We start from the raw sequence: 19,095 nt of genomic DNA, 5'->3' as shown, positions 1-19,095 counted from the left end.
GGCGTAAGCCCTTCTGAAAGGCCGGTGCTAACACCCCGTCTTTCACGGCTAATCCCGATCATTTATGCCTTTTCTTCTTAGTCTGGCTGCAGATGAGCCCATTTTGTGAACCTTCTCAAAGATCCGTCATTCAGTTTCTTTCGTTTCTCTCTCTTGTTTTTTCGATTCTCGACGTCACTATTCTATCTTTACTCTTGAATCTTTATTTTTCCTTCCTTTTGCTCGCTTTGGATGTAGGTACCTCCTGTCTTTCTCGTTCCTCGAGGCGGAAGCTGAAACTTTGCGTCTGAAAACTTTCTTCTTTTCTAAGGTAGGCATTTACGGCTAGAAAGTCCCTCTAGACGCGGCTGTCCCGCGTCCCACGTCCCGCGGGGTCAGGGTCTGCCGTGCGTTTACTTCCACTCATCTCAGAGTACCTTCCGGTTCCCGTCGCGATGTCTCCCGCGACCCCCGGCCGTCTGGCAGTGCGTTTGTCACGTCCACGTATTCGTGGATTTCCCGCACTCCCGTCCGTTACCGATTCCTGGTTTCATCCCGCTGTCGCCGGAGATCACGCTCTGTAAGACGTCAGGCTCTCGCATTTACGGAGCGTCGCCCGCTGATTCGGCGACTGAGAACGCGATATGTGCGGTCTCCCCGGTCACCGTGTTGTTCTGATCTTCTGTGTCCTTGTCGGTGGTCCGCTTGGTGGGGAGCGCGCCCGGCCGTTCTCTGCCGGAGCCTGGCTTCGCGAGGGAGCGCTGGCTCCGGAACGCCGGGAGCTGGGTTTGAATCGCAGCCCCACTGCGCGCTGTGTGCCCCAGACTCAGTGTGCCCGCCTGCGGCATGGTCAGCCCGGTGCTCCCTGCCTCGTCGGCGTGGGGTGAAGGCAGCGCCTGTCCGTCACCCCAGGAGGGGTTTTGTGAAGCAGAAGCAGGCAGCCCGGTGCGGTGGGAGAGGCTGGCCGGGACCCCCGGGCCCGGGACGTGTAGACGCGGTCAGCGCGTGACTGTGACGTGTCCCACCGGCCTGGGGCGGATCGCGTAGCTGGTCTGGACTCGGTTTCCCTGCTGCACTGACCCCACCAGAGTCATGGAGGAGGCAGGCACACGGCAGGGGCCTTCAAACCCTGCAGATGTCACCGCCGTGCGTGACGGCGATGCCTTCCTCCCGTTCTCCCCGCCCAGGCCAGCTGCTTGCCGTCCAGAGGCTCTGTCACTTCTACAGCACGGTCATGCCCAGCGAGGCCCAGTGCGTCGTCTACCACGAGTTCCAGCTGTCGCTGGCCCGCAGGGTGGCGGACAAGGTGCTGGAGGGGCAGCTCCTGGAGACCATCAGCCGGCTCTACCTGTCCCTGGGCACCGAGCGGTGAGGGCCGGTTCCGCGGGCGGGGCGGGGAGGACCCCGGCCCTGGTCCTGGGGTGGCCCCTCCTCAGGGACCACTTCATTCCTTAGTGTCAGATTAGCTCCGAGCTGGCCGGCCTGGGGGTGTCCCCACCAGCGCTCGTGGCACAGGGTTCCCCTGAAGGGTGTCCCCTCGTCTCCACGTACAACCACAGTGGAGGCAGACCGTGCGTTCCTGGGCCATTCTTCATGACACAGTGGCTTTTGTAAGCTGACCACTGCCTGCCCTGAGTGTCCACCAGCCAGCCCAGCTCTGGGCCAGGCAGTCTGTTCCCAGCTGTCCCCTCAGATGTGAGGACAGTGGCCACGTGTACCTGAAGGATTCTCATCCACGGGGAAATAGCTGGCTGTCCCACCTGCTTCTCCGGGGCAGGGTTTCAAGGTCCTCTGTCCCCTGTGACGCCCACACTGACCATCCCGATCAGATGGACGGTCCCGGGAACGTCACTGGTAACACCCCTCCCGGCTGGGGACTCAGTGAGAGGCAGGGAAGGAGCCAGGTTTCCACAGGACTTGGGGGGCCCCTGCCCCTCCCACCTGGGCCTCCGTTTCACAGTAGGACCAACGGGCAGTGACCTTGATCACTGCTTCTCAAAGTGGGGGAGAATATCGCCCGGGAGCTCGCTGCAAAAGCACATTCTCGGGCCCCACCCCAGACCTGCTGCGGCAGAAACCCTGGGAATAGGTTCCCGCGGCCGCACTGGAGTTTGAGAACCACTGGCCTAGGCTGTCTCTCAATTTCTGCCCACACACACGTTCCCCGCTGCACCCAGAGAGGTCGCGCGCCTGTGTCCGGGGAGTGGGGCAGGGGCAGGATGGCCCGCTCCCCGTCCCCGTTTCCTTCCAAAGAGCCTCCCTTACTTTCGCCGGGCGAGCCAAAGCCGGCAGACGGGCACCAGGAAGAGCCCGGTCTGCTCCCCCGGGGACAGCGGGCCCGGGAGCGCGAGCTCTGACCCCCGCTCTAATCCCAGGGCCTACAGGTCCGCGCTGGACTACACCAAGCGCAGTCTGGGCATCTTCATCGACCTGCAGAAGAAGGAGAAGGAGGCGCACGCTTGGCTGCAGGCGGGGAAGATCTATTACATCCTCCAGCAGAACGAGCTGGTGGACGTGTACCTCCAGGTGCTGGGGCGCCCTGTGCTTCATCCCCTCCCACCCCTGGACACCCAGCCTTGGGCCCTTAGCCCTGGACCCCCAGCTCTGGAGCCCCAGCCCTGTATTCCCAGCTCTGGACCCCCAGACCTGGGCCCCCAGCCATGGACCCCCACCCCTGGACCCCCACCCCCGCCCCCCAGCCCTGGACCCCCCAGCTCTAGACCCCCATCCCTGTATTCCCAGCCCTGGACTACCACCCCTGGACCCCCACCCCTGGACCCCCACTGCCCTGCATCTTCCACAACAATCCGAGCCCCACCAAGGGGCCGGAGGCGTGTGCCCCTCACCACGGCCACCACCGTGTTGGTACACAGTAAGCGCTCAATAAAGGTGCAAATGCCGCGTCCACCGCGTTGGCACACAGAAGAATTTTCTTCAGTGGCTAATGGCGTGCCTCCTTAAAAAACCCACTTATCACAGACGCTCCATTTCCAGTCGCGTTCCAAGCTTGACATGGCTTGGAATAGATTGAGAGGCTCGTGAGGCCAATGAGTGTTTTCACTTTTGAGCGCTTGCTGTGTACTTCCCTGGGCCATGGGCCGAGGGTCCCGGGGCTCACCGCTGACTGGGGGGGGGCAGGCACCTCGGGGCTGCGGGCAGGGGTGCGGTTGTGCACAGAGGGGCCGGGAGGGTGAGCTCCGTTCAGTTTGGGGTGCAGGGTGCGTGGGGCCAGTGCCCAACTGGGAAGAGGGCTTCCCGGCAGTAGGGGATTCACAGGGGCAGAGGCCGAAGGTTCATGGGACTGTGGAAGGTTCTGGATTGCCGGCAGGGCTAGGCCACTCTTGTCCACTCAGCTGGTGTTTGTTGAGCACCTATTATGGGCCAGGCACCGTGCTGGGCCCCAGATGCAGCAGAGAAGCAGCGGTCTTAGTCGTCTGCTCGGGGAGACAGGCAGGTGTTGCTAAGGGCCACGGAGGGACACAGTGGAGGGGACCCCAGTGGAGAGAATGCCGGGGTCCGGGTGTGACCGCCGGGACCCGGAGGCCACCTCTGAGCCGGCTCCCAAACTCCTCAGCAGCCCGCACTTGCGGACCCCCGGCGCCCTAGCTGGACGGGCCTCCCCATGGGACATAGTGGGAAATGATGTCCCCAGCTGCACAGGGACTGAACAAGGCCAGTCCCTCTGGAGGGAGAGGAAAGAGTCACCCGGAGCACGTGTTGCGGGTCCTCGGGGTTGCCTCGAGGGGCTGGGGGAGCCCTGTGGGTCTCACGAGAGCTTCTGCACGCCCGCAGGTGGCCCAGAACGCAGCCCTGTACACGGGGGACCCCAAGCTGGGGCTGGAGCTGTTTGAGGCGGCTGGGGACATCTTCTTCAACGGGACCTGGGAGCGGGAGAAAGCCGTGTCCTTCTACCGGGTGAGCCGGGCGGTGAGGGTGGGCCTCAGGGGTGGGGGCGCCTTCCATGGGAGTTTGGGGGGGCCGGCAGAGGCCTCCCGCCAGGAGGGAGGACTGCCCCACGACCCGCTTACTTGCTTGGTGGTTTCGCCAGGGATGATCTTATCCCCCACCCTCACCTGGGAGGGACAGAGAAAGGAGAGGCCGTTTGAGGGACGGAGGCAGCTTTAGGCTTACAGCACCTCAAACCTCGGGCAGGCCAGTCCTGTTCCACTTTGCAGATGAGGAAACTGAGGCTCAGAGAGGCACAGGGGTGTATCACGGGACACACAGCATCGGGGCCCAGGTCTGCGTGTGCCTGCCCGCCCAGCTCACGGCCTGCGGCTCAGCCCTGGGGAACAGAGAAACGTGCGTTTTTAGAGCGCGGGGTTGGGCCCTCCTGGTCAGGCTCTCACCGTCCGGGGACGGGCTGGTCCCAGGCTGCTGAGACAGATGGGCTGCAGGCCACATCCCAGCTTGCTGGTGGCTCAGTGCCCTGGGGCTGCCGGGACCTCTCTGAGCCGAACACAGATACAGCGGGATGACGGGGAGGACGCTCCCAGCGTGCGGTCGGGGCTCTGAGGGGGTGCTGGCCTGGGCCGGCCGCCACGGGTGAGGCCTGACCCACCCGCCCGTGTGGCAGGATCGGGCGCTGCCCTTGGCCTCCACCACAGGGAACCAGGAGGCCGAGCTGCGTCTGTGCAACAAGCTGGTGGCACTGCTGGCCGAGCTGGACGCGCCCCGGGAGGGCCTGGAGTTCGCCCACATGGCCCTGGCGCTCAGCATCACCCTGGGTAAGCCCTGCACCCCGGCCCCGGCGGGGGAGACCTGGAGGGCGGGTGCAGAAGGCCCGAGGCCGTGGAACCCGGCCCGCGTGCAGGGCTGCTTCTGTCTGCAAGCCGCCTCCTCCGTGCAGGCGGGCTGGGATGCCCCGGGGGACACGTCACGCTCACGGGGCGGCTGGGCTTTCTTGGCCAGCTGACCACCAAGGCCGGCCACCGTGCCCTGCGGTCTGGACACCCCGGCTTGTCACCAGCCCCGGCACGCGCCTGTCTGCGTGCCGTCCCTTACCCTTGTTCCTCGCCACACTCAGCCAGCCCCGCTGTCACCCGGCTGGTGAGATCCCCTCACTGCCGGGCACCTTGTGTCCCGGCACCTAACTGTGCTGTTCCCAGCCACCTGTCTTCCCCTCGGAGACAGGACTGGGTGTGCAGACCCCACAGTGCTCGCCTGGAAGGGGGACGATCTGGAGACATCCGGAGGGCGTGGGGGGGGGGGGGCAGCAGCTCACACACCAGGAAGGGTGAGCGTCGTCGTGTGTGCGGGTGGACCAAGCCCCGGGGTTTGCGACTGCCTGACTTTGGGGCTCCCTGTCACCCCTTCCGGGCGCCACGGGCAGGTACAGAGCAGGCCCCACGGGCAGGTCCACCTTCCTGGGGTGGACAGCGAGCCTGCAATATCAGGCCCATTGTGCAGATGGGAAGAGTGAGTCTCGGGACAGGAAGCGGCCGGCTTGGGGGCCGGAGCTGGCCTGTGCCCGCCGCCACCCGCAGCCGTAGCCTCACGCGTGCCCCCTCCCCTGCGACCCTAGGGGACCGGCTGAACGAGCGAGTGGCCTACCACCGACTGGCCGCCCTGCACCACCGGCTGGGCCACGGCGAGCTGGCGGAGCATTTCTACCTCAAGGCCCTGTCGCTCTGCAGCTCGCCCCTGCAGTTCGCCGAGGAGACGCTGTACTACGTGAAAGTGTACCTGGTGCTCGGGGACATCATCTTCTACGACCTGAAGGTGGGCGCGGGCGGGGGGCGGGGGAGGCGGGGCTCGGGCGCGTCGGGAGCCCTTGCCCCCGCGTGGAGGGGGACCGCACACGGGCCCCGGGGCCCCGGCGTCTCCGGGCCTGGCTCTGCGGCACAGGCAAGGTCAGCAGACGCCGTCGGAGCTCCCCCAGCCCGTGGGGGAGGCTGACGTGCGAACGGACCCTGGCAGTCACTGGGTCAGAGCAGACACGGCCGTGTAGTCGGGGGAGCCTCCCGGGCACGGTAACGGCAAAGCCGAGTCGTGACGGTCAAGCAGGAGTTAGCCGCCGAGGCAGTAGGAGGGGGACAGGACGTTCCGGGGGCAGGGGGACGAGTCACTAGAGACCCACCGGAGACCCAGGCTGTAGGGTGCTACCCAGATCCCGGCACCTCCTCCAGGAAGCCTACCACTGTGGGCAGAGCGACTCCTTCCTGGAATCCCGAGTCCCCTTTAACCCTCATGTCCCCCGGGGGTTTGTAGCAGGGACACCACTCTGGGCAGTTCCTGCCCTGTGGGGGCTGGAGGCGCTGGAGCTGGGACCTCACAGACCAGAACCCGGAGATGTCTCTCCATCACTCGCCTGCACAGGCAGGGGCCCCCATCACCCCACCGGGGCCTAGCGTCGTCCCTGCGCGGTGTCCCTGCTCCGTGTCGGCTGAAGGGCGGGTGCCCGAGCCCAGGGGCCGACTTCTCCCTCCCCCTCCCCACTGAATGGCCCCTCGGAGCTGGGGTGGCACCAGAAGACCCCCACCCAGTTGGTAGCCCCCAACCCCCTTCCCCGGGGCAGCCTTGGCTGTGCACCGATGACACCTGGTGGTCACAAGTGGTCACTACAGCCTCCCGTGTCTTCTGGGTGGTTCTTGGGGAGCCTGTCGGCCGGTGGGGGGGGTACTGCAACGAACGTAGCCTCACTACCTTCCAGTCTGTGTGACCCAGGCTCCGTGTGACCCAGGCTCCGTGTGGTTGGTTCTGCCTGCAAACGCTTTACTGTTCTAGAAGAGTGGAGCCCCCTGGAGGCAGGGCAGAGGCTGAGGGCCAGGCACGGTCAGTTGACCAGGGTAGGATTAGCAGAGCTCCGTGGGGCTCCAGTGCCCGGGATCCTAGAACCCACGAGCCTCTGACCCTGCGACCTGCATACACGTCTATGTCCCAGGCTGGGCTCCGGGCCGGGCCCTCCCCTGTGTCGGGGCCACGGAGCCTGGCGGTGGGGCAGGACTGGCCAGCCTCACCTGAGCTCTCACACCCAGAGCCCTGTGTCGTCTGCAATACATGCCCTTGACCCCTGGCCCATCCGAGGGTGGGGCCTGCCCCGGGTGCCACGTGACTGATTCCTAAGCAGCTCTGTACGAGAGGGGGAAACAGGCTGGGAGGCAAAAAAGGTGTCCAAGATGGGGGTCAGGAGGCCGGGCCGGGGGCAGCTGCAGGCCCAGAGGTAGCTGATCCGACGCCCAGGCCCTGGGGACGGGGACCTTATCTCTCCACGGTGTCACGGGGCAGGGCTGCAGCTGAGAAGCCCAGGTCCCTGAGCCCGAGAGGCTGGGACCAGGCAGCTTCCCAGACGCACCATGGCCGCTCTGTCGACATCACGTCTGTCCTCACCGTGACGACGGCTTGGAAGTTCCATCAGGGGCCACGGGCTGACTTCACACCGTCAGCCACGTGCCCAGGAGGGCGAGAGAGTCCTCCGAGCCCCCTGTACGGGACAGGCCTGGGCAAGTGCCGCTCTAGAGGTTGGGGGGCCATGGGCATCTTTGCCAATGGTCTCCCTGAATCGAGGTCATCTGTACGCGGGGCCTCAGGGACGAAAGAACAAGGCTGGAACGGGACAGATTTGGGCGTGAATCCTGTTTGCCGCCCACTGGCTGCTCCAGGCACAGGTGTGCACGTCCACACGCACACACACGCACACACATGCACACGGATACACAACTCCCAACCACCCACTTTGGCCAGCTCCTTAGTGAAGCTGTCCCCTCCTCCAGGCAGCCCTCCAAGTCCACCTCAGGCTGACTCAGGTGCCACCCGGGGCTGCCACCGGCTGCCGGTCACCCCTGTGGTCGACGTGGCCCCAGAGTCGGCCGTGGCTCCCGCCCTGCACGGGGTCCAGTGCCTGGTGGGGGCTCGGGAGTGTTTGTTGAACTGCTCTGCGTACCTGCTTTTATTTCCTTGTCTCCTCTCTCTGTGTGGGGGCAGGGAGGAGCCAGGGCTGCTGAACTGGGGCTTGTCCCAGTTAGAGTGGTCCGTCGGGAGGGACTGGGTGGAGGTGATGGGGGGCCGGGCACGGAGCAGCCTCTGGGGACACAGGCCGGCCAGCCCCTGCCTGCAGCCAGGGGGCGTGTTAATGTGGGGCCTCCTTCAGGACCCCTTCGACGCGGCGGGGTACTACCAGCTGGCCTTGGCAGCGGCCGTGGACCTCGGCAACAAGAAGGCCCAGATGAAGATCTACACGCGCCTGGCCACCATCTACCACAACTTCCTCCTGGACCGCGAGAAGTCCCTCTTCTTCTACCAGAAGGCCAGGACTTTCGCCACCGAGCTCAACATCCGCAGAGTCAACCTGGCCCCGGGGCGGTGCTGGGGGCGGGCGCCCTGGCTGGCCCCCGGCTCCTCACCCTGAGGTCCCCTGTCTGCCCTGGCTGGTCCCCGGCCCCTCGCCCTGAGGTCCCCTGTCCGCCCTGGCTGGCCCCCAGCCCCTTGCCCTGAGGACGCCTGTCTGCCCGGCTGGCCCCCGGCCCCTCGTCCTGAGGTCCACTGTCCATCCTGGCTGGCCCCCGGCCCCTCGCCCTGAGGACCCCTGTCCACCCTGGCTGGCCCCTGGCCCCTCGTCCTGAGGTCCCCTGTCCGCCCTGGCTGGCCCCCGGCCCCTCGCCCTGAGGACCCCTGTCCTCGCCTCTCCTAGTGTCTCTGGGAGGCTCATTTTCTGGGAAACAGAGGCAGGACAGTAGGGGTCTGATAGCAATAAACGATTTTGCGGCAGCCTGCCAAAGCCCGCAAGGCCCCCTCCCCTGGCCTGGGGAGCGTCCAGGGACCAAGCCCCGTCCCCGGGGGCCCGCCCTGCTGCTGTGAACTGGAAGGACTGAGTCGGACCGACCCGGGCCAGGTCCCCCTGCCGGCCCCGCGCGGTGTGGCCTCAGGCAAATCACGCCCCTCGCACCCATTTCCTGGCCTGTCAGAGCGGAAGGCAGTGGTGGGATCCCCTGGGCATCTTCCCCCTTCCTCGTGCCCTCACTGTGTGTCAGGCTCTGTGCTCTGCCTTTAACCCTCACGCCGACCTCACCGGGCCCGCAACGTTGGGTCTGTTATTGTCCCCATTTCCGGCCAAGGCACAGAGAGGGTAGGTGCCCTGCCCGCCGTCACACAGCAGGTAGGTGGGGCAGAACTGTAACCACTGTACCACCTGCCCGCCTGCCTCGGGGGGATGTGTCAGCATCAGGACCCAGGGGCGCGTCCTGGAAGAAGGTGCTAGCACGTCATTGCACCTCCGCCCCTTCCTGCGTCCTGAAGGCGAGCTAGGGGAACGCGGCCCACACGCTCCCTCACCTGAGAGTCCTCTGGCCCAGCCCGGCCGTTCCCACCTGCTCCCGCCAGCCAGCCAGGCCGGGGAGAGGGGGGCCTCCAGCCCTGTGCGGAATGTGCTGCTGTGAGTGCGTCTAGGGGCTCATCTGGGCCCCCACGTGCCAGGAACCCTCCATTTACAGTCAGGGAAACTGAGGCTCAGAGAGGCCGTGGGCGTCCCAAGTGGTTCTCACCCGCACGGCACTGTTCCGATGTCTTTTTCTTTAATTTATTTTGTCAAACAAGGTGACATGCACGTAAGATCAAATGAACCATTTAAAGTGACCGACTCAGAGGCGTTTTGTGCCGGTAGATGTGGCTCAGCCACCCGCCTGTGCCTGGTTCAGATACATTTTCTTCACCCCGCAGACGCCGCCCGTGTCACTTCTCACTCCCCCTCCTCCCCGACCCTCCTTTAGCAGAAGGGGAAACTGAGGCCGGCAGGGGCCCTCCGTCATCCTTCCTGCCTCTGACGCTGGGGTCTGGGGGAGCCCCCGCTCCTGGCCCAGCTCAGAGGCGGCCTGCAGGCCCCGCCCCGGCCTCTCCCACCAGGGGGCAGCAGAGAGCCTTCCAGAAGCTGGCGCAGAAGCCGGGGAAGCTTCTTCTAACCTTGACCCCAAACTGGCTTCTTGCGGTCGCTGGGAGGGGAACATGGGAGGAGGCCGTACTGTAATTGAAAACAGGACGACCCGACGACCCGCGCTGGGCCTGCAGCCTCCCCGTGTCGGGTCGGACTGTTGGGCAGGTCACTCGGGGGCCACCACCTGCCTCAGAACCCGCGCCTTCCCTGACCTCCAGCTGTGGCCCTCACCCCTCCCGCCCGGGGTTCCCAGCGCCCCACCCCTGTCCGCTGGGACACCCCCCCCCCCGTTGCCCTGGGGCAGCGGGCCTGGTGGCCCTGAGGGCACGTTCTGTCGTTCACCTCCTGGGTTCCACCCGCAGCCCCCCACTCAGAGGCTGGGGATTTGGGGTGAGTTCACTGGAGCCCCAGTTTTGGTCGGAAGTAAAACGAGACCGATGACCCCCGTACGGGGGTTGAGGGAGGACTCACGGAGCCGAGGGCTCGGTGCCGGACCCCGGGCTAAGAGTCGCCTGCTTCCTTCTGACGTTGCACCGCGGGATGCGGTCCAACAACCACAGGCTCCGGGACTCTGAACCAAAGGCTGAGTCACTGGTCGCGTCTCTTAGCCTCTCAGACCCTCAGTCTCTTCTTCATCTGTCACCAAAACCAAACCTACCGCAAGGTCCTGAGGAAGAAGAGAGAGCACGTGCCAGGCACAGAGCTGGGCGGCCAGTCCCTCGTTTTCGGCCAGGGCCAGGCGGGGGCGGGCAGCGGGGGGGCCCTTCAGAGACCAGGGCCCCAGGCGGTAACCCCGGAGCCCCTCTTGGAGCAGAGCACGTGTGAGACGGGCACGTGCCTGGCACCCGTGCGCCGACCGGGCACGCAGTCCAGGAGCCCCGCTGCCCCAGCCGTAGAAGGAGGCATGTCCACCGGGTCTGTTTCGGGGACCCGCGTGCGGGATCACCAGCTGCTGCAGGCCGTGCTCAGGGCTGAGCCACCTGGGGATGATGAGGGGGGACAAATGGCCCCTCCTCCAGGAAGAGCCCCCGGGCCAGGGATGAAACCACTCCTTGCCAGGGGTCCCGGGACACTCCCATCCACCTCCCCTAACAGAGAGGGAAGGCAACCCCCCCAGGGTCACACAGCCTTACTTCCTAACTTCAGGGTCCCGGACATCCCCACCCCGGCTTGGCCGTCTCTGCCTCCGTGGAGACCACCTCTTTCTCGGCACCGGCTTCTTACGAGGGACAAATGTTGACCCAAGCGTAGGTGGGTCCTGGCTTTGGAGAGGGAAACTGAAGCTGAGAGAGGGATAGCGACCGTCCCAAGGACACACAGCATCCGTCATCCTCATCGTCACCGTGGAGCGACAGCAGCCCTATCACCTGCGAACAGGGAGCGGGCGGGAGCTGCGGGCGGTGGTCGTGCCTGGTGTGAGGCTGGGCGCTCTCCCAGGCCGGGTCTCTGGCGACGGGAGGGGCCCCCTCAGGGAGACCTGGACCCCCGGCTGCAGAGGGCCCTCCCTCGCCAAGGAGAGGTGTCTCGGCGGCCCTGACACTCTGCTGGGGACAAGAAGGTCTGCGTGGCCCGTGGTCGCAGCTGCGTTTGGGGGGGGGGGTCAGCCCGAGCTTCCTGGGCCGCGTGCACCTGGCCTGGGAGGGGGTCTGTCAGCCACCGGCTGCACGGCTCGGGGAACCTGTCTGCCGGCCGCGGGGTGGGGGGTCTGTGCGAGCCCAGGCTTTGCTTCTCTCCGCCCCTGTGTGACCCGGGACGCCCGGCAAAGTCACGTGTGCCGATGGGCCTTGCCCTCCGCGAGCCTCGGCTTCCTGTACGCGAAGGACGAGAGAAGTTCCGTGCCAAGGTGTTAGGAGGGTTGACGGCGGCTTTCGAAACACTGGTGCCGTAACAAACAGGGGCTTATTGGGGTCACCACGGCCGACGTGCAAGGTGAAAGAGGACAGGGTGTGCTTTCCCCCAGACGGAAGGCAGAATTCCAAAACGGCCCTGGAGAACCCCCTTCCCTGAGTGAGCTGCACCCATGGGGTTTCACTCCTAGAAGTAGGTTATGTTCCATGGAAAAGGTGAAGTGGGTTTGCGGATGTAATTATGTCTCGTCAGTGGACAGGGTTACTTAAACAGGAGAGTATCCTGGTGGGCCTGACCTAACCAGGCGATCCCTCTAACAGAGGGTCCAGCCTTCCCTGCAAGGAGAGATCTAAGCTGCTCTCCATGTGGCTTTGAGAAAGCAAACAGCCACGGTGTGAACTTCCCGTAGAGGGGCCACATGGCAAGGAGCTCCGGGGTCCCCTGCGGCTGCCCTCGAGCATGGGGACCTCAGTCCTGCAACCACAAGGAACTGAGTTCTGCCAACAACCATGTGGTTTGGGAGGGGTCCCCGATCCTCAGCTCAAATCACAGCCCCTGCGGACACCTTGACGGCAGCCAGCTGAGACCCTGAGCAGAGAGCCGGGCCCAACTCCTGACCCCCAGAAAGTGTGAAGCAGCAAATGCGTGTAGTTTTCAGCCGATAAGTTCGTGATCCTTTGCTACGAGGCTCGGATAACACACACCAAGGCCAAAGGCCAGGCGGCCCTGCAGCCTGACCCCACCTTGCAGGGGCCGCGTTCAGCCTCCCCGCTGGCTGTCCTCCCCAGCGCTGTCCTCGCCTGTGCACCTGTGCGCCCACCTGTCCGTGTTCTCTGGGCTCCACTCGTCCACGTGTGAGGCCTGGGCCTGGCTCCCGCACCTGCGGTTAAGGAAGGAGACACGGGGAGGGCCGGGCGTCGGGACCCCGGGCTCTCAGCCACCCTCCGCACGGCTGCGGGCCCCAGACAGTCTGGGTCCCCCTGAGCAGAGGGGGATCTTCCGGGTGGGCCTGCGCCCCTGGACACGAGGGGCGGTGCAGGGCCTTGCCGTCGCCCCGGGGCAGCCGTTTCCAGCTGCGAGCACGGCCCTCGTCCACCCTCGCCTGTGCTCCCCAGGCCGGCCCTCACCTCCAGCCAGAACCGAAAGCATTTCACAACCTCTGTGGCTTTGGGCTGGGTTTGCATGGCGTCCCGGGGAAGAGGGAACACGGGGCCGGGGTGTCTCCGGGAAACAGGGGCGTCCCCCCCAGAACACGCAGGGTGGGCTCCGCGTCTGTGACAGCTCTGGTGCGCCCCTGCAGGGCGGGGGAACCTCTCTGGAGACCCATCAATTTGGGGAAGTGGCGAGGCTAGAGGAGGGCTGGGCGGGGTTTTCAGAGAAGGGCAAGGGAGGGAGCTGAAGCTGTCTCAGGTTCCAGAACAGGCCCCACCCCTGGGGCAGGACAGGGCGCGGGGGCGGGGGGGGCGGGGGACAGGCCCAGAGCAGGCCCCTCTCCTCACATTCTGCACCACCCCGCCCCATGGGGGCAGCCCCTGTGCACATCCGGCCCTGAGCCTGTCCTTACCCAGGCTCAAGGCCCGAGGGCCAGCAGGGAGGATCCTGCAGAGTCCGGTCATGGCTGATGCCCCCAGGAATTCTCGGTCCAGCACGACAGACACCCGCTCCTGCCTCGGCCTGGATCCTGGAGCCCAGTGCGAGGTTGGGGGGGGGGGCCCTGACCAAAGGGACATCTGCTTTCCAGGACACGGCCCAGACGGTCCTGCCTGGGCAGGGTCGCCTCCCACTTCTGCCTGGCCCTGGGGGACGGTCCTCCCTGTGCAGGAAGGGACCTTCTTGGGGAGCCAGAGCACTCTGGACTCAGCCGCTCATCTGGCTGCACCCCAATGTCTGCCAACACCGTGGGGCAGACCCACAGAGGACCCCGGAGCCACTCGGCGGATGCAGGAAGGCATTCCGCGTCCTCCCAGCCCCCCCGGGGATAAACACCCTCAGCAAGTGAGACCCGCCCCAGCTCACGAGGGCTTTCTCCCCTCTGTGGAGCCTGAACGGGTTCCGTGTGGGCCCAAGGGGGGCCGGGTGGTGCCCCCCCACTTCTAGTCCACCTGGTCCTGAAGGTCACAGAAAACCATCAAACCAAGGAAAATAAACGAGTGGGGGCCACCCGGGGGTCTCAGTCGGTTAAGCGTCCAGCTCGTGACTTCGGCTCAGGTTGTGATCTCATTGTTCGTGAGTTTGAGCCCCACAGTGGGCTCTCTGCTCCTCTCCCATTTCTACTCTCTCTTTCAAAAATAAGTAAACTTAAAAAAAATTTAATGATTTTATTTATTTTTAAGAGAGAGAGAAAGACAGAGAGAGAGGGAGACACAGAACCCAAAGCGGGCTCCAGGCTCTGAGCTGTCGGCACAGAGCCCGACGCGGGGCTCGAACCCACGGACCGCGAGAGCGTGACCTGAGCCCGAGTCGGACACTTAACAACCGACTGAGCCACGCAGGTGACCCTAAATAAACATTTTTAAGAAGTGATAAGTCATCCTGCATGAAAAGACATCACAGACATGGTGTTAAGACAAGACACAGACTTGGAGAAGACACCTGCATGCGTCCCAAGCGGGGGTAACTCTGTGTGTGTGTGTGTGTGTGTGTGTGTGTGTGTGTGTTTACTATATGTGATACGTGCAGCATATATATGCACGTGTATACAATGTAACCACACACACAGGGTGGACTGTTTTAAATAAAGGGGCAAATGCCACAGCAGACGTGCACACACAGTCCCCGGCCAGCCTCACGCAGTCGCCCCGGGAGACGTCCAGGTTCGTGCCCAAGCACCCTTTGTGTCGGCAGATGTGATAGGAGGTCGGGTACCGTCTTCCCTGCAGAGACGGCGTCTCCTCCCCCCTGAGCGGCTCTGGCCGGTGCACATGAGCGTGCAGGACGCAGGCAGAGGCTTGGAAAGCGTGGCCGCACGCTCGGGGCTCGGCTGCTTACCGCGGGCCGGGAGCCCCGAGGCCTCGGCGTAGCCAGCCGAGCCCCCTTGGCGAACACAAGGCCTCCGGCAGGAGAAACAAGGTGCCCCCGACAACCGCCATCCTGATTCAACTCACGTGAGGTTTGCCACCTTGAGGCTGATTCCCGCGGAGGGGACCCTCCCAGCCTGGCCAATCCCGGGTGCCCACCCGAGGTCACTGAAGGCAGCTCTGGGAGCAGACGCCGCTGTCCGGCTGTCCTGAGCCTGTAGCAGCCTCCCCGGCACCCCTCCCCCCTTCTCCCCTCCCCTGTCCCGGCCCCGCTCAGCAGCCCTCGACATCGGGTGGGTTTTGTTTTTAATTCCGGGAGGGCCGGGCTCGTAGGGCTCAGAGCAAAGTCTGGAGGGCTGAGAACAGCTTGGGACGATGAACCTGTGTTTAACAAACGAAGAACGAAGCCACCAGAGACGGTTTCCTATTAGAAGCGGCTACTGTTACAAAATAACCTACAGGAATAAAATACATAATCGTAGGGATGAAAGTACAGCACCGGGAACTCCGCCCACAATGTTGTGATGACGTCGTCTGGTGACAGGTGGGAACCACTCTATCATGGCGAGCATTGCATTAAAAAACAAAAATGGGGACATACATGTATTACACACTTATTCAAACGGCCAAATCCAGGACTCTGCCCCCCCCCCCAACACAGGGCGAGGACACAGAGCGACAGGAGCTGCCGGTCACGGCTGGCGGGAACTCAGAATCGCGGTGCGGCCGCTTCGGGAGATCGGCGGCGGTTTCTCACGGAAGTAAACATCCGCCACCAGATCCCGCAATCGCGCTGCTTGGCGTTTACCCAAAGGAGCCGACGGCTTATGTCCACACCAAAAGCTGAGCTCGGGTGTGAACGGCATCTTTATCCATAATCACCAAAACCCAGCAGTAACTAACGTGGCCTTAGCAGGTGACGGACGAATAAGCCGCGGTCCCTCCAGACGGCGGGATATTACCTGGCGCTAGAAAGAGACGAGCCATCAAGCCGGCAAGAGACCCGGAGGAAGTGTGGACGCGCATGACTGAGGGCGAGCAGCCGGTCTGAAAAGGCCGCACGCCGTGTGGCCGACCATCCACGGGACATTCCGGAACAGGCAGGACGGTGGGGACGGTAAGATCAGCGGTGGCCGGGGGCCGGGGGCCGGGGAGGGCAGAACAGCTCGGGGCCCAGGGGTGTCGAGGGCAGTGGACCGCGCCGGGCGAGACCGTAACGGCGGGTCTGCCTGCCATCACGCGTGCGTCCGAGCCCACGGAAGGCACACGCCGAGAGGGACCTTGACGCGAACTGGGGGCTGCGTACCCACGCGGGTTCGCCAATTTAACAAAAGCACCCTCTCGTGGGGGCGCTGGGAGTCGGGGAGGCTCTGGGCCAAGGGGGGGGGACTTTGACTACAAAGGGCCCCTTCTGCCGTGGGGCCCCCGAACTCCCTTAGGGAATCAGATCGGGGTGGCGGGAAGAACATTATCCGACGCGGCTCCAGCAACAGAGCGACTCTGGCCGAGGGCGACGGCCTGTCAGACCCCCCGGCGTGGAGGCCGTGGACGTGTCGAGAGTCCTCCGGGGGGCACCCGGCTGGCAGCCCCCTCGAGGAGGGTGTGAGCGAGGGCCGGCAGGATGGGACACCCCGCCCCCAGCACCAGACCCCACGGCCAGCAGGGGCGTCCAGGGCTGGGGGGTGTCTCAGTCCCCTGAGAACCGAGGGCAAGGGGAGGAACACCCCAAGTTGGCCAAGTTCCCATCCTAAGGTGGCCACACTTAAAACCAAAGTGAGGGGCGCCTGGGGGGCTCAGTTGGTGAAGCATCTGACTTCAGCTCACGTCGTGATCTCACGGTACGGGAGTTTGAGCCCCACCTCGGGCTCTCTGCTGTCCTGCCGGAGATCCTCTGTCCCCCCCTCTGTCCCCCCCCTTCCCCCCCTCTGTCCCCCCGTCCCCTGCTGCGCACTCTCACTCAAAAATGAGTAAACAGTAAAAATACATACACAAATAAAACCAAAGTGATTGGGTCGCTACGAATGGAAAGAACATGGTCTCTGCAGTCACTGGGGCCCGACTTTCTTGTCATTTGGCCCGAGGTGGAGACCCGGCGTTGGAATTTTTGAAAGCCCACAGAGTCCAGTGAGCAGTCTTGGGGACCACCGAGGGACTGAGTCTCCGCTCTCAGACCCTTCCCGCTGCCCGGGTTGCCGGCGCTGGTGGGCTTGGTGCCGGCACGTCCCTCTCTTCCGCGGGCTGGGTGGGTCCTTTGGGGGAAGGGGCAGGGGTGAGGGAAACGCGGCAGGTGGACGTAGGGGTCTGGACTGCGAGTCAGTATTTCAGGATTTTTTTTAACTTCATATTCATTTGTTCAAGGATAGGAGTGTGTTAGCTTCCTGTGGCGGCTGTAACACACGCGGGGGGCTTAAAACGACAGAAATTGCCCTCTCACCGTCTGGGGGCCAGACTCTGAAATGGGGGAGTCGTCAGGGGCTCCTCCCTCCGGGGGCCCGGGGAGAATGGCTTCCTGCCTTTTCCGGCTTCGGGGGCTGGGCTGCCGCACGGCTGGGCCAGTGGCTGTGTCTCTGGAACCTTCCAGGGTGCATCCTGGAAACCTCCCCCATCCCCCCCCCCCCGCCCCGTGTGTGTGCTCACACTCTGCTCCCCCCACCCCCCGAGAAGGACGCTTGCGAACCCAGGTCGGACCCACCAGCTAATCCGGGATAACCCCCCTCTTCATATCCTTCACGTAAACTCATCTCCAAACTCCTTGTTTTGCCGTATGAGGTCACGTTCACACGACCACGGTTAGGATGTGGACATTTCTCGGGGGAGGGGGTCGTCTTCCTGCCGCTCCCACCTGTCGAGGGCCATTCAGCCCCCCTCCATTGCCCCATAGAGGGCAGTGAGGGATGTGGGGCTGTGGGTGTAATGTCAGGTAGACCCCTGGCTGTGGGCCCCCCACCAAACACAGACGGAGGCGGGCAGGGGGCGCCGGTCCCCTCCATACCAGCTGCCCGAGTCCCCCCGACGGAGGGACAGGGGGAAGCCCGTCCTGGAGCCTGGGAAGGAGACCGGAGACCGGCTTCCCGGCAGTGGTGGGTCCCTGGGAAGGTTGGGCCGTGTGAGCGCGGCTGGCCCTGTGGGAGGCAGGAGCCCAGGCGGAAGCTGGCGGTTTCCTCCGGGGAAGCCGGCGGCTCAGGGCCTCCACGGTGTGTGTGATCCTGCCTCCCCCCAAGGGCTCCTTTGTTCTGGGTCTGGGGTCTGGATTCTGAGAGCTGGGTTTCCTTTCCTTTGGGAGGGGTGAGGGGAGGACCCGCCCCCATCACCTGTGTCTGTTTTGACACTTTGCTTACTCACTAATGGCTCATTTCTTTCACGTTCATGAGGGCCGCGGGCCTGCGGCTGGGGGACAGAAGCGGCACCGGGAATGGGGGGGGGGGGTCGAGAAATTAACAGCAAGTGCTATTTGCCAACAGGCTGAAAATCTGGCTCGGGAGCCTGGAGAGAGCCTGAGGACAGGGAGCGGGTTGAATAGCGTCCCCCCAAATCATGTCCACCTGGAGCCTGGGGTGGTGGCAAAGCTCTGAGCCCAGGAGTCCGTGCCCCGCGGCCGCTCGCCAGCTCCGTGATTTGGGCAAGTTTCTTGCTCTCCCTGGGCCTCAGTTTCCACATCTGTACAATGGAGGCGGCTGCTTCCCGGCCCGGCCAAGCCCTGCTCCTCTGCGGTGACAGATGGGAAAGTGAGTGTTTTTCCCTGAGGTTGTTGGTGGACCTGACCTTCCGCCTTCCGGGCGCCGGAGGTCACTCCTGAGCTCTGAGCATCCCAGACGCCCGCCGGCCACCAGCTGGAGGCGGCCAGCCCCCCCCCTCCGGAAACAACCCCAGGACCGCAAGTCTGGGAAGAACCCTCCTCCTGGCCCTGGGAATGGCCCTGGGGACCAGGACTGTCTGCTGGAGAAGATAGTGACCGGCCTGGAAACACTGACACGCCCCCAGACGGAGCAACGTTCCCACAACACCTGCCCACACCGCTCGAACTCACACGATGTGCACACAGGTGTGTGCGTGCACACCCACGCCTACATTGCACACGCGCACACCCGCACACACGTGTGCACACACACGAACACGGCTCCAAAGTAACTCTCGACCGTCGTACCCTCAGTACGTGTCTATGTAGAGAAAGGCAATCATTAAAGGAAAAATCAGCCCGAGTCCCACCTCCGAGAGGCGCAGTTTGGAGAATCTCCTCCCAGACCCGGATAGGAGGGACGAGTAGGCACATACCCTTTCTGATTTTTACAAAAAGGCATCATACGGCCCTTCCGTGCATATTGTCGTCTCTTTCACCCCGGGGACACCCTCTTCACGAAGCATGAAGCCTTCGTGCCCCGTGGGGCA

General features: G+C 64.2%; 1 protein-coding gene across 5 annotated transcripts in view; it reads left to right on the top strand.

The window, feature by feature from the left end:
• Nucleotides 1–9,553, top strand: part of SH3TC1 (SH3 domain and tetratricopeptide repeats 1) — a 46,750-nt gene extending 37,197 nt beyond the window's left edge. For 3 of the 5 annotated variants that reach the window (XM_049630233.1, XM_049630236.1, XM_049630232.1), the window contains 8 exons: nucleotides 1,167–1,347; nucleotides 2,355–2,505; nucleotides 3,772–3,894; nucleotides 4,556–4,706; nucleotides 5,504–5,700; nucleotides 8,069–8,455; nucleotides 8,499–8,541; nucleotides 8,585–9,553. In XM_049630233.1, coding sequence (XP_049486190.1) covers nucleotides 1,167–1,347; nucleotides 2,355–2,505; nucleotides 3,772–3,894; nucleotides 4,556–4,706; nucleotides 5,504–5,700; nucleotides 8,069–8,326 — 1,061 coding nt within the window. In that variant the 3' untranslated portion in view covers nucleotides 8,327–8,455; nucleotides 8,499–8,541; nucleotides 8,585–9,553. The remainder of the gene's footprint in view (nucleotides 1–1,166; nucleotides 1,348–2,354; nucleotides 2,506–3,771; nucleotides 3,895–4,555; nucleotides 4,707–5,503; nucleotides 5,701–8,068; nucleotides 8,456–8,498; nucleotides 8,542–8,584) is intronic. The other 2 variants (XM_049630234.1, XM_049630235.1) reach the window with 2 other exon arrangements.
• Nucleotides 9,554–19,095: the final 9,542 nt, after the last annotated feature.

Source organism: Panthera uncia, chromosome B1, assembly GCF_023721935.1.
Source record: "Panthera uncia isolate 11264 chromosome B1, Puncia_PCG_1.0, whole genome shotgun sequence".
Taxonomy (NCBI): Eukaryota; Metazoa; Chordata; class Mammalia; order Carnivora; family Felidae; genus Panthera; species Panthera uncia.
This window is presented reverse-complemented; position numbering and strand designations above follow the sequence as displayed.